Below are 13699 nucleotides of genomic sequence, written 5' to 3' on the forward strand. Positions count from 1 at the left end.
CCACCAGGGTTGGATGTGACCACCAGGGTTAGATGTGACCACCACGGTTAGATGTGACCACCAGGGTTAGATGTGACTGCCAGGGTTAGATGTGACCACCACGGTTAGATGTGACTACCAGGGTTAGATGTGACTGCCAGGGTTAGATGTGACTGCCAGGGTTAGATGTGACTACCAGGGTTAGATGTGACTACCAGGGTTAGATCATAGACGTCCAGTCATTACACCTACTAGAATGCTAGCTGTTCCCATATACTTCCAGTCATTGCGCTAACGCAAGTTAGCATTGGCTCAGAAAAGTACCTCTTAATTTTCTTCATATTGGACTCGGGGACATAAAAATGGTATCCACACGGTCATCTGACTCTGGGGTAGTAGATAACTAACGCTGACATCCCCAAAGTATCCTGTTGAAATACTGTCTAGCCCAGGGCTGGGCTGGTATACCGTGTTTTACTACATACCGGTATTGATGCACGAGTGGGGTTTAGAGTTTTCACTTTACCTTCTGTAACGTTATTTCAGTGTTTCGGTTTGTTAAATGTAACACGCAACTCCGACGTGTATAATGTCCGTTTTATTTTGTAGTAAAACTCGTCTGCTTCTTGAGTCAAATCGTTCCTCCCTCTCCTGCATGCCACTAACCACACCAAGCCTGTTACTCAAGTGTTACTCAAGCAGTTGCTCTCTATTCGTTTGTATATCTTACTGTTCTGAAAACTACTGTTTGCCTTTTCTTAGCAAGGTGTTGCTGAAAAAAATAATGATTGTTAATCGCTAGTTAGCTAGTTTGCTAAATGTTCTCGGAGTCAGAGCAAACGTAGCTAGTTAGCTAATACTGCCTGGTACCAGCGCTGCTAGATGAGCGGCTAATCGCTAGTTAGCTAGCTTGCTAAATGTTCTCGGAGTCAGAGCAAACGTAGCTAGTTAGCTAATACTGCCTGGTACCAGTGCTGCTGTAAATCAAATCAAATTTATTTATATAGCCCTTCGTACATCAGCTGAAATCTCAAAGTGCTGTACAGAAACCCAGCCTAAAACCCCAAACAGCAAGCAATGCATGTGAAAGAAGCACGGTGGCTGGGAAAAACTCCCTAGGAAAAACTCCTGAGAAAGGCCAAAAACCTAGGAAGAAACCTAGAGAGGAACCAGGCTATGAGGGGTGGCCAGTCCTCTTCTGGCTGTGCCGGGTGGATATTATAACAGAACATGGTAAAGATGTTAAAATGTTCGTAAATGACCAGCATGGTCAAATAATAATAATCATAGTAATTGTCGAGGGTGCAACAAGCACGTCCGGTGAACAGGTCAGGGTTCCGTAGCCGCAGGCAGAACAGTTGAAACTGGAGCAGCAGCATGGCCAGGTGGACTGGGGACAGCAAGGAGTCATCATGCCAGGTAGTCCTGAGGCATGGTCCTAGGGCTCAGGTCCTCCGAGAGAAAGAAAGAAAGAGAGAAAGAGAGAATTAGAGAGAGCATATTTACATTCACACAGGACACCGGATAAGACAAGAGAATACTCCAGATGTAACAGACTGACCCTAGCCCCCCGACACATAAACTACTGCAGCATAAATACTGGAGGCTGAGACAGGAGGGATCAGAAGACACTGTGGCCCCATCCGATGATGCCCCCGGACAGGGCCAAACAGGCAGGATATAACCCCACCCACTTTGCCAAAGCACAGCCCCCACACCACTAGAGGGATATCTACAACCACCAACTTACCGTCCGAAGACAAGGCCGAGTAAAGCCCACAAAGATGTCCGCCACGGCACAACCCAAGGGGGGGGCGCCAACCCAGACAGGAAGACCACGTCAGTGGCTCAACCTACTCAAGTGACGCACCCCTCCCATGGACGGCATGGAAGAACACCAGTAAGTCAGTGACTCAGCCCCTGTAAAAGGGTTAGAGGCAGAGAATCCCAGTGGGAAGAGGGGAACCGACAAGGCAGAGACAGCAAGGGCGGTTCGTTGCTCCAGCCTTTCCGTTCACCTTCACACTCCTGGGCCAGACTATACTTAATCATAGGATCTACTGAAGAGATAAGTCTTCAGTAAAGACTTAAAGGTTGAGACTGAGTCTGCGTCTCTCACATGGGTAGGCAGACCATTCCATAAAAATGGAGCTCTATAGGAGAAAGCCCTACCTCCAGCCGTTTGCTTAGAAATTCTAGGGACAATTAGGAGGCCTGCGTCTTGTGACCGTAGCGTACGTGTAGGTATGTACGGCAGGACCAAATCGGAAAGATAGGTAGGAGCAAGCCCATGTAATGCTTTGTAGGTTAGCAGTAAAACCTTGAAATCAGCCCTTGCCTTAACAGGAAGCCAGTGTAGGGAGGCTAGCACTGGAGTAATATGATCAAATTTTTTGGTTCTAGTCAGGATTCTAGCAGCCGTATTTAGCACTAACTGAAGTTTGTTTAGTGCTTTATCCGGGTAGCCGGAAAGTAGAGCATTGCAGTAGTCGAGCCTAGAAGTAACAAAAGCATGGATTAATTTTTCTGCGTCATTTTGGACAGAAAGTTTCTGATTTTTGCAATGTTACGTAGATGGAAAAAAGCTGTCCTTGAAGCAGTCTTGATATGTTCTTCAAAGGAGAGATCAGGGTCCAGAGTAACGCCGAGGTCCTTCACAGTTTTATTTGAGACGACTGTACAACCATCCAGATTAATTGTCAGATTCAACAGAAGATCTCTTTGTTTCTTGGGACCTAGGACAAGCATCTCTGTTTTGTCCGAGTTTAAAAGTAGAAAATTTGCAGCCATCCACTTCCTTATGTCTGAAACACAGGCTTCTAGCGAGGGCAATTTTGGGGCTTCACCATGTTTCATTGAAATGTACAGCTGTGTGTCGTCCGCATAGCAGTGAAATTTAACATTATGTTTTCGAATGTATGCGTTGTTGACCGTCTGTTCTGGTGGGTTAGCGTTGTTGACCGTCTGTTCTGGTGGGTTAGCGTTGTTGACCGTCTGTTCTGGTGGGTTAGCGTTGTTGACCGTCTGTTCTGGTGGGTTAGTGTTGTTGACCGTCTGTTCTGGTGGGTTAGTGTTGTTGACCGTCTGTTCTGGTGGGTTAGTGTTGTTGACCGTCTGTTCTGGTGGGTTAGTGTTGTTGACCGTCTGTTCTGGTGGGTTAGTGTTGTTGACCGTCTGTTCTGGTGGGTTAGCGTTGTTGACCGTCTGTTCTGGTGGGTTAGTGTTGTTGACCGTCTGTTCTGGTGGGTTAGTGTTGTTGACCCCATGTTCTGGTGGGTTAGTGTTGTTGACCCCATGTTCTGGTGGGTTAGTGTTGTTGACCGTTTGTTCTGCGTTGGTATAATCCTTCTCTGCCTTCATTAATAAACCGGTTCTGTTGAACAGACAGACTTCTGGTCGTTGTTTCTGTGGTGTTTATGAATCTTTATATGAATGAGTCCTACGGTTTAGTTTGTGAATTTAATGAAGTGTTTCCTTTTTTAATTAAATAAAGATTTTTTCCTATCCCCTGTCTATCTCTAGCTCCCTGTTGCCCACGGTTACGGATGAGCCCCAGAGGGAAGCAGAGGATGCTGGGATGCCCGATGCCCCAAGTGGGAGGAGCTCTGCTCTGGAGGCGGTCCGCTCCTCTTTATGCCCCGCCCATCGCTCTCTGCTCCAGCGAATCCTGAGGCTCGCCCACCAGCAGCACCGTCTATCATTGGCCTACAGGGACGCACATCGCCGTCTCGTCCCGCCCCCAGACCCTCTCTGCTGCCACCTGGTGGCCAAACAACAGGACGACACTTCCTCTCCTCCTCCTTTTACTGACTGTTGGAGCCGTAGTGCCACCGGAGCCACTCGTCAGCAGACTGACTGGAAACCACCAGGCGGTCCAGGCTGTTGCTGTGTGCAGCGCTGCAGGCTGCCTCCTGTCTGTTTCTGTCTTCAGAGCCTCCACTGCCTGTCCTGCCAGAGCCTATCCCTGGGACACATTACCGCAGGGGTTCGCTCGTCTTCTTCTCTCTGCACTTTCACCTCCTCCCCTTCTCTTTCATCCTCCGCTCTGTACCCTAACCCGTCGGTCTGTCCCGTGGCCTCTGTCTGTTGCTCTCACCCCCAGCCCTGCTCCAACCCCCACCCTCACCCCCAGCCCTGCTCCAACCCCCACCCTCACCCCCAGCCCTGCGCCTCCTGCTGCTCAGAACAAACCTACCTGGCCCCGGTCAGACACACAGCCCAGGGAGGAGGAGGAGGAGGAAGAGACGGAGGAGGAGGAAGAAGAGAGGGAGGAGGAAGCGAGTGCCCTGTCCTCAAGAGAGAGCCATCCCGCACCCCCTCTCCTCCCCCTCTCTCCCCCATCCCCTCAGACATGGACGGAAAGGAGGAAGACAAGCCTCCCTCTCTTCTGCAGCAGCAGCAGGAGGGGGAAAAAGAGGAGGAGGCTGGGTGTGGTGGGGAGGTGGGCGAGGACAGGGAGCAGCAGGACCTGGTGGAGCGATTCAGTGACAAACTAAAGACAATCAGACCCCAGGAGAAGGATCCCCACCTCAGCTCTGCCTTAGCCAATCACAACCTAGAGAAGGATCCCCACCTGACGACCTCGGCCAATCAGCACATAGCAGAGTCCCAGGCCGACGCCCACCTGAGTGAGATCATCACCACCGTTCTGAACACGGGTGGCGGCAGCGACTACAGCCTAAACGACATGTTGCATCACCATGACAACAACGAGAGCCAGCCACCTCGGACGCGTTCCCGACGGCGACAGGAGGCCCTGGCTGCCATGACGACTTTGCCCGACCAGTCGTCCACCCGGCGCCAGACCGTGCTAATCAAACGGGAGCTGGCCAGGCTGAACCAATCGCTGGGCAGGAGGCTGTCGCTAGGGAAGAACAAGAGCCGCAGTGCCAAGCCCTTTTCTACCTGCTCCTCACCTGAACCAACCCCTGTTACAGCAGAGATGGACAGAATCACGGAGAAGGAGGGAGAGACCGGTAGGGTGAAGGAGGGAGAGACGGTGAAGGAGGGAGAGACGGGTAGGGTGAAGGAGGGAGAGACGGTGAAGGAGGGAGAGACCGGTAGGGTGAAGGAGGGAGAGACGGAGAGGATGAAGGAGGGAGAGACGGAGAGGGTGAAGGAGGGAGAGACGGGTAGGGTGAAGGAGGGAGAGACGGAGAAGGAGGGAGAGACCGGTAGGGTGAAGGAGGGAGAGACGGAGAGGATGAAGGAGGGAGAGACGGAGAGGGTGAAGGAGGGAGAGACGGAGAGGGTGACAGCAGAGACAGAGAGAGTGTCAGAGAAGGAGGGAGCGACGGAGGTGACAGCAGAGGAGGCAGGTCCAGTGAGAGTTACGAAGGATAGAGTCGGCCTGAAGGAGGAGATGGAGAAACCCCCAGTCCTCTCCTCTACACAACAGAGTCACCCGCAGGAGGACCAACACAAACCAGAGAGCTGGAACATCACCTGTCAGGACAGCAGTAGGAATGACCTCCCTGAGAAGAGGAGGAGAGAGGAGGAGTCACCAGGTAGTACCAGCAGCACCTGTGACCATGGCAGTGGTCTTCCTGAGAGGAGTAGAGAGGAAGAGGAGGAGACAGCAGAAACAGCAGGCTGCAGCAAGGACAGTAGCAGAGTGTCAGCCAGGAATAGCCCTTCCCACCCCTGCATAACCAGGAGAGGCAAGAGGTCCCAGCCAGGCAGCAGCAGCAAGGTGGTGGTGGTGAGGAGGAGCAGCGAGGCTGGGAGGTCCAGGAGGAATATCGTCCCTCCCCAGCGGTTCTCCTCCTACGTCACAGAGCCCAGGATGATGTATTCTGCTGCCTGTTTCTCAGAGAAAATCTTCTCCGCCCAGAGGACGCCAAAGGATCGGCCACCACTAAATGCCCCCAACACCAATCACACAGACTTCCCATCCTCGGCCACAGACACGGCTGAGGGGTTGGGCGAAGCAAGAGAAGAAGAATTACCGCTGGCATCCAGTCCTGAGGTTGTCAGTCAGGAGAGGAGAGGAGACAGAGGCTGTAGATCAACAGCAGGAGGTCAGAGTTCAGACCGTGAGTCACAGAGACGAGGTCAGTTGATTCCCGTCACTGCATCTTCCTCTGAGCAGCAGAGTCCCCGTAAACACCGCTCCCAGAACAGGGCAGACGTTAGGCTCAGAGCAGCCAAACCTTTTGGGCGCTTACGCTCCTCCCAACCCCAGGGTCAGCACCCAGACTCCCAGTCCCAATCAGCGAGCCCTCAGACAGCCTTCAGGTCAGAGGGTGAGGTCCACACAGAGCAACCTCAGTACACCAGCCCTATCAAGCTGATGTTTCTATCTGCAGTAGTGGGTGAAGAGGGGGTGAGGTATACCCTGAAGGCGGCTGCACCAGGATCCAGCTGGCATGGACAGGAGACCTTTGACCCCTGTGAGGAGTCATCGTGGGCTGGAAGTCCAGAGAAGACCCCAGAGAAGACTCACAATCCACCTAAAACCCGGAGTCCCCCCCAGACCAGGAGTCCCCCCCAGACCAGGAGTCCGCTTAAAACCAGGAGTCCACCGAAGAACACCGTATCGTCATCACCAAAGCTGTGTGGAACGACGAGAGGAGAGGGGGGTAGCCCGCCAAAACGTTCCCCCGGGTCCCAGAACGGAGATGGCCCGCCTCCTTTTCGTGAAACCACCCCCACGAAGAGACGTCCGGGACGTCCCAAGAAGCTGGGCCCCCAGCTGGAGAAGAGGGCCAAGAGGCCGATCGGCCGCCCGCCCAAGCAAAGGGGTGTAGAGCCGAGCTGTGGCTCCAGGCAGGGGGGTCAGGACCGGTCCGGTGGAGTTCCCTTAGGCTGCAGCACCGGGGAGGAGGGCAACGAGGAGAGAGACCCAGCCAACAGGAACCTGAAGGTCACCGTGGTGTACGGACGCTCCCACAGGACCAAGAGGACCGTGTCGGAGGAGGCTGCTTGTCTCCAGGCTACAGAGCAGCTGATGGATCTGAACTTTGTCAGACCGGTGAAGGAGAAGAGGTTCGCTCCCCACGCCAGCAACAGCAGCAACATTATCAAGTGCCAGAAGCTGCAGTGTACCGCGGCCATGCGTCGTCCAGGGAGACCCGCCAAGGTCAAGATCTCCGGAATCTCCGTTACCATCACCACCAGGTCGCCGGGGAAACGCAAGATCCACATGAACCGGGACGCAGCCAGGAAATCTCCGGAGAAGCTCTGTCAGCGGAAAGCCCTCCTTCCTGAACCCCAGCCTTCCAAAGAGCCCAAGAAAATCAGCAGCACGCCATCTAGTGACGACGACACTCGGATGCAGACCGAGAGAACGACAGAGTCCGAGGATGGAGAGAGGGAGCGACAGACCCAGACTCCTCCTCTGTTGGCGGTGCGTCACTCTGTGAGGGTGAGGAAGCCTTCAGTGTACCTGCTTCACTCTGTAGCCACCTCCACCTCTAGGTCCCTGAGCCACAGTACCGCCCTGCTGCGCCGATCCAGACAGCTACTGATCAACAGGGCCAGCAGCAAGGGCAGCCATCGCAGGAGGAAGGAGGAGGGAGGAGAGGACACCCCAGGGCAGAAGGAGCTGCTGTCTGGGAAGGAGGAGAGGAAGAGCGAGGGAAGAGGAGGGGTGTTGTGTGAGGACCTGAGCCAGGTGGCGGGGGTTTCGGTAGACTCCATTTCCCGGCCAGCTCCAGCGAGGCGTTGAGGTGGTGGCCCGTCTCCTCCGACCAGGACAGCCTGAACCAAGAGCTGGCTCGCAGGATCCGCCTCATATCCCACAGCTGGGTCACTTCCGCAGCCACTACCACCCATACCACCAGGACGGGGACGATCATGTCCGCCAAGCAGAGACTCGACGATGACTCTTTGTCCTCCTGGAAGCCAGAGGTTGGGTCGGCGGTGCGGCTGCTGTTTGACCAGCGCTGCAGCGTGGAGAGGCTGGCATCCTGGTTCATGCAGACCACTGAGACTCAGTCTCTGGGCATTGTGAAGAAGACCAGCTCCCGAAACCCCTATGAGCTCCTTCACTACCCCCGGACCGCCAGCAGGGGGAGCGCCTTTCCCAGCCCGCAGACCATGCGACTACGCAAACACATCAAGAAGTTTGCCAAAGCTGTGCCGAAGAGCCCCGCCCAGCTCCGTCTAGCCCAGGAACGGCTCCGACGTGGAAAAGAGCTGAATGCCAGGCGGCGTCTGTTCACTGCGAGGCCGGCGTCAGGCGGGCTGCGTCTCAGAGCTCCATGGAGGAAGGTCAGGGCCCTCGGGACGTACAGAACCACTCTGCTCAGAGTCAGAGAAAAGTTCCTTACCTGGACCCTCAGAGCCAAGCAGCCCAACAGGCTGAGGTACAACCAGGCGATCTGGAGGAGAAGCCTGGTGGAGGTAGGAAATTCACCTGACCAGGTCTGCCCTTCTGCTCAGCCCAGGGAGGAGCTCACCTCTTCTCCACATCACCACTGTCTACCTGCCTCCTCAGAGACCAGTCAGCCCTGCAGCCCCGACCAGCTGACAGGCCTCACCAAACAGCAGCGTCTCAGCTCTAAAGCCTGGAGTCCAGAGACTCTGAAGGAGTGTTGCGTGTTCCTCAAGAAGATCAACTCCCCCGACACAGAGTCCACCGTTGAGGAGGAGTGGGACGTCTGCACCGTCAATCTAGACGACACATACTGCCCCGACGAGACCAGACAGGAGGAGAGGAGGGAAGAGTACGACAAAGCTGTGAAAACTGAGAGAAGGAAGAGGAGAGTTCCCTGGAAGGAGTCTAGCAGCTCGCCGCAGGAGGTGATGGTTCAGGAGCACAACCGGGTCCGAGCCGGGAACAGGTGCGGCAAACAGAAAAATTCAGGGAAAGCCACGAGCCAATCACCGACCCCGCCGCCAACGAAAGCAACGAGCCAATCACCGACCCCGCCTCCAACGAAAGCCATGAGCCAATCACCGACCCCGCCGCCAACGAAAGCCACGAGCCAATCACCGACCCCGCCGCCAACGAAAGCCACGAGCCAATCACCGACCCCGCCAACGAAAGCCACGAGCCAATCACCGACCCCGCCTCCAACGAAAGCCACGAGCCAATCACCGACCCCGCCGCCAACGAAAGTCATGAGAAAATCGCGTGGGAGGGGCCTGACCGGGCCGCGGTGGCGTGACTTTATACTGGGTAATGACTTAACTTGTTGTTTCCTGTACATTCTGACAGTCAAGTAGCCGATTTAGTATAGAATTATTCTTAATCTGGCTCCGTATGTTGTTCAGGTACAAATCATTGTTTTTAATCGCAAACATTCTACTCTCCCTCATCTCTGCAGGAACCTGACTGTCCCCCTCCGTCCCGTCTCCACGGTGACCGTGTTGTAACTGTATTGGGGACGCTCCTCCCTCCGTCTCCAACGGTGACTGGGTGTAAACAACTACCGGTGCCTTCAGACTGTCCCTCGGTATTATGTAGCAGAAGGAAAAAGTTTAACCAAGAAGAAGCTTGACGTTGCACTATTTTTAAACTATTCAGTCCCGTGTCCCCCGTCCCACTGCTTTAAAAAAACCAAACTGTGGATATGTTTGTACAGAATGTTTGTTTTTAACTTCGACACACCTTTTTCTTCTTCTGTATTGTCTGATACAACTACCAACCCGTCAAGTTCTGTTGTAATGAGCCTGGAGGCCCGTTGGGAGAGTACCCATTCAGTAATGACCCTGGAGGCCCGTTGGGAGAGTACGCATTCAGACTTCAACTCTTGAGTCTTCGTCTCCAATGGCACCCTATTCCCTATATATATAGGGCACTATTTTAGACCAGGGCCATATAATGTTCAGGTCAAAAGTAGTGCACTGTATAGGGAATAGGGTGCCATAGGGCTCTGGTCTATAGTAGTGTACTATATAGGGAATAGGGTGCCATAGGGCTCTGGTATAAAGTAGTGCACTATGTAGGGAATAGGGTGCCATAGGGCTCTGGTCTAAAGTAGTGCACTATATAGGGAAGAGGGTGGATTTATAAACATCAGCTTGGAAGGGAGGGAGTAGCCACCATGTTACTAACACAAGTCCACGTTAGATCCATGACGCAGGGACACTTCGGTGTGGTGGTTAGGGTGGAAGAACTGAATTAGGTTTTTAGTATGCTCTGCCACGGCAGCCATTTTGTATGAAGGTTAAAGGTTAATGTGTGTCTGTTGCATTATAGAAGCAGCGCCATGATTCCCCTCCCTCCCCATCCCCTCCCCCATCCCCTCCCCCCCATCCCATCCCCTCCCCCATCCCATCCCCCCCATCCCCCCTACAAAACAACATACCTCATGATCTAACAAATCAACCAGCAGACTGGAGCTGGACCGGGCCGTAGTCGCGGCCCCTAAATGACAATATATCCCCTATAGTTTTAATTAGACTCATTACACGGATGGTCGAGTGTCTGCGGTCTTTTTTTCCTTCCTGATTTTAATTAAAAAACGGTCACTAATTAGTAATGAACTCCCCCCCCCCCCCTTCACCTGGTTGCCACGGTCTTTTAATTGAAAGGGCGAAGAGAAAATACCATCGGACACTAGAGCCCTGTATGGAATCAGTTTGATCCCCCTCCCTGCCCTATTTAGTGCACTACCAGAGCGGCTCCGGTCAAAAAGTAGTACACTATATAGAGAACAAGGTGCTATTTGTGACTTTTAAAACCCTACTACTTCATATTGACTGTGTCCAGAAGCTACGGGTTCATCTCTAACGGACACCGCATCCTCGACGTAGTACACTACTTTGGACCGTTGTGTAGTCGAGAATGTTTTTAACTTTGGCCGGGATTTATCCGGGGAACCACCTTCTAGTGTGCTTGATATTTTAAAGATGATGTGATCTCTGCTAACAGGGTAACATTGCCTTTTTGTCTTTTTAAACAATGTTGTTGTTGTTGGGTTATTTGGGCTTTTCTGTCTGTTTTTTTGTTTAAGTTTTCACTCAGAGCATTAATGAATAAATGTGAATGAGATCAGACCTGCTTGTTGTGTGTGAACGTTAAATCAGACCTGTTGCATTATGGATCCCATGCAGAGGTTATTAACCCTGTACCCCCCCAGAGGTTATTAACCCTGTACCCCCCCCCAGAGGTTATTAACCCTGTACCCCCCCAGAGGTTATTAACCCTGTACCCCCCCCCCCCCAGAGGTTATTAACCCTGTACCCCCCCAGAGGTTATTAACCCTGTACACCCCACTACCCTCCTCCCTCTATCACCCCCCCTGACAGACCATCCTGATGATATAAATCTCTTGTTATTGACATGTTGATGACAGACCATCCTGATGATATAAATCTGTTGTTATTGACATGTTGACAGACCAGCCTGATATAAATCTGTTATTATTGACATGTTGATGACAGACCATCCTGATGATATAAATCTGTTGTTATTGACATGTTGATGACAGACCAGCCTGATATAAATCTGTTGTTATTGACATGTTGATGACAGACCATCCTGATGATATAAATCTGTTATTGACATGTTGCTGACAGACCAGCCTGATGATATAAATCTGTTGTTATTGACATGATGACAGACCATCCTGATGTAAATCTGTTGTTATTGACATGACAGACCAGCCTGATGATATAAATCTGTTATTGACATGTTGCTGACAGACCAGCCTGATGATATAAATCTGTTGTTATTGACATGTTGATGACAGACCATCCTGATGATATAAATCTGTTGTTATTGCTATGTTGATGACAGACCAGCCTGATGATATAAATCTGTTATTATTGACATGTTGATGACAGACCAGCCTGATATAAATCTGTTGTTATTGACATGTTGATGACAGACCATCCTGATATAAATATGTTATTATTGACATGTTGACAGACCAGCCTGATATAAATCTGTTGTTATTGACATGTTGATGACAGACCAGCCTGATGATATAAATCTGTTGTTATTGACAGACCAGCCTGATGATATAAATCTGTTGTTATTGACAGACCAGCCTGATGATATAAATCTGTTGTTATTGACATGATGACAGACCATCCTGATGATATAAATCTGTTGTTATTGACATGTTGATGACAGACCAGCCTGATGATATAAATCTGTTATTATTGACATGTTGATGACAGACCAGCCTGATATAAATCTGTTGTTATTGACATGTTGATGACAGACCATCCTGATGATATAAATCTGTTGTTATTGACAGACCAGCCTGATGATATAAATCTGTTGTTATTGACATGTTGATGACAGACCAGCCTGATGATATAAATCTGTTGTTATTGACATGTTGATGACAGACCAGCCTGATATAAATCTGTTGTTATTGACATGTTGATGACAGACCAGGGAAGCCACTGTCTACACACACAGTACTACCCCTGAAGGCCATTCTGACAAGTTTGTGTGTGGGGAAACTGTAAATACACCTCACCCCCAGTCTCTCCTCACCCCCTCTCATCCAGCCTCTCCTCACCCCCTCTCATCCAGTCTCTCCTCACCCAGCCTCTCCTCACCCCCTCTCATCCGGTCTCTCCTCACCCAGCCTCTCCTCACCCCCTCTCATCCAGTCTCTCCTCACCCCCTCTCACCCAGCCTCTCCTCACCCCCTCTCACCCCCAGCCTCTCCTCACCCCCTCTCACCCCCAGTCTCTCCTCACCCAGCCTCTCCTCACCCAGCCTCTCCTCACCCAGCCTCTCCTCACCCCCTCTCACCCAGCCTCTCCTCACCCCCTCTCACCCAGTCTCTCCTCACCCAGCCTCTCCTCACCCCCTCACCCCCATTCTCTCCTCACCCCCTCTCACCCGGCCTCTCCTCACCCCCTCTCACCCAGCCTCTCCTCACCCCCTCTCACCCAGTCTCTCCTCATCCAGTCTCTCCTCACCCCCTCACCCAGCCTCTCCTCACCCCCTCACCCAGCCTCTTCCCCCACTCCTCACCCCTCTCACCCAGCGTCTCCTCACCCCCTCACCCAGTCTCTCCTCACCCTCTCACCCAGCCTCTCCTCACCCCCCTCTCACCCAGCCTCTCCTCACCCCTCTCACCCAGCCTCTCCTCACCCCCTCTCACCCAGCCTCTCCTCACCCCTCTCACCCAGCCTCTCCTCACCCCCTCACCCAGCCTCTCCTCACCCCCTCACCCAGCCTCTTCCCCCACTCCTCACCCCTCTTCCCCCCCACCTCACCCCTCTTCCCCCCCACCTCACCCCTCTTCCCCCACTCCTCACCCCTCTCACCCAGCCTCTTCCCCCACTCCTCTTCCCCCACTCCTCACCCCTCTTCCCCCACACCCGATTTAGACAACAACCAGGAGGAACCATCATGTTGCTTGTCTTTCAGGTAGAACTATGGAGCGTAGAACAGACATGACTGTCTTTCAGGTAGAACTATGGAGCGTAGAACAGACATGACTGTCTTTCAGGTAGAACTATGGAGCGTAGAACAGACATGACTGTCTTTCAGGTAGAACTATGGAGCGTAGAACAGACATGACTGTCTTTCAGGTAGAACTATGGAGCGTAGAACATGACTGTCTTTCAGGTAGAGAATCCTGTGTTGGTGGTAATTCAAACGGCATGGTTCAGTATATTCTAGCCGTTCTACGTTCTGTCTAGGCTGTCGGTCCGTCCGCCGCGCCGCGCCCCCCGTTTCTGTTCTTCATGGTGCTATAAACAACACTTTCGGTTTGGCTGTACATTCTGTTGTTTTATACCGGTGGAACGAACACGAGGCCGTCGCTAGAACAATAAACCTTCTGAAATGAGAAACGTC

General features: G+C 52.4%; 1 protein-coding gene and 1 long non-coding RNA gene across 2 annotated transcripts; both read left to right on the forward strand.

Annotated features, from left to right (window-relative positions):
• The first annotated feature begins 7648 nt into the window (after positions 1-7648).
• On the forward strand, positions 7649-9484 carry LOC115184300 (serine/arginine repetitive matrix protein 1). Its single transcript, XM_029745329.1, has 2 exons — positions 7649-9103; positions 9252-9484. The coding sequence occupies exons 1-2, from the start codon at positions 7777-7779 to the stop codon at positions 9257-9259; spliced, it is 1335 nt and encodes a 444-aa protein (XP_029601189.1). The 5' UTR covers positions 7649-7776; the 3' UTR covers positions 9260-9484.
• Positions 9485-13155: 3671 nt separating this feature from the next.
• On the forward strand, positions 13156-13699 carry LOC115184298 (uncharacterized). The gene is made up of 2 exons (XR_003874267.1): positions 13156-13267; positions 13309-13699. It is a non-coding gene; the product is annotated as an uncharacterized LOC115184298 (long non-coding RNA).

This window comes from Salmo trutta, unplaced genomic scaffold, assembly GCF_901001165.1.
Source record: "Salmo trutta unplaced genomic scaffold, fSalTru1.1, whole genome shotgun sequence".
Taxonomy (NCBI): domain Eukaryota; kingdom Metazoa; phylum Chordata; class Actinopteri; order Salmoniformes; family Salmonidae; genus Salmo; species Salmo trutta.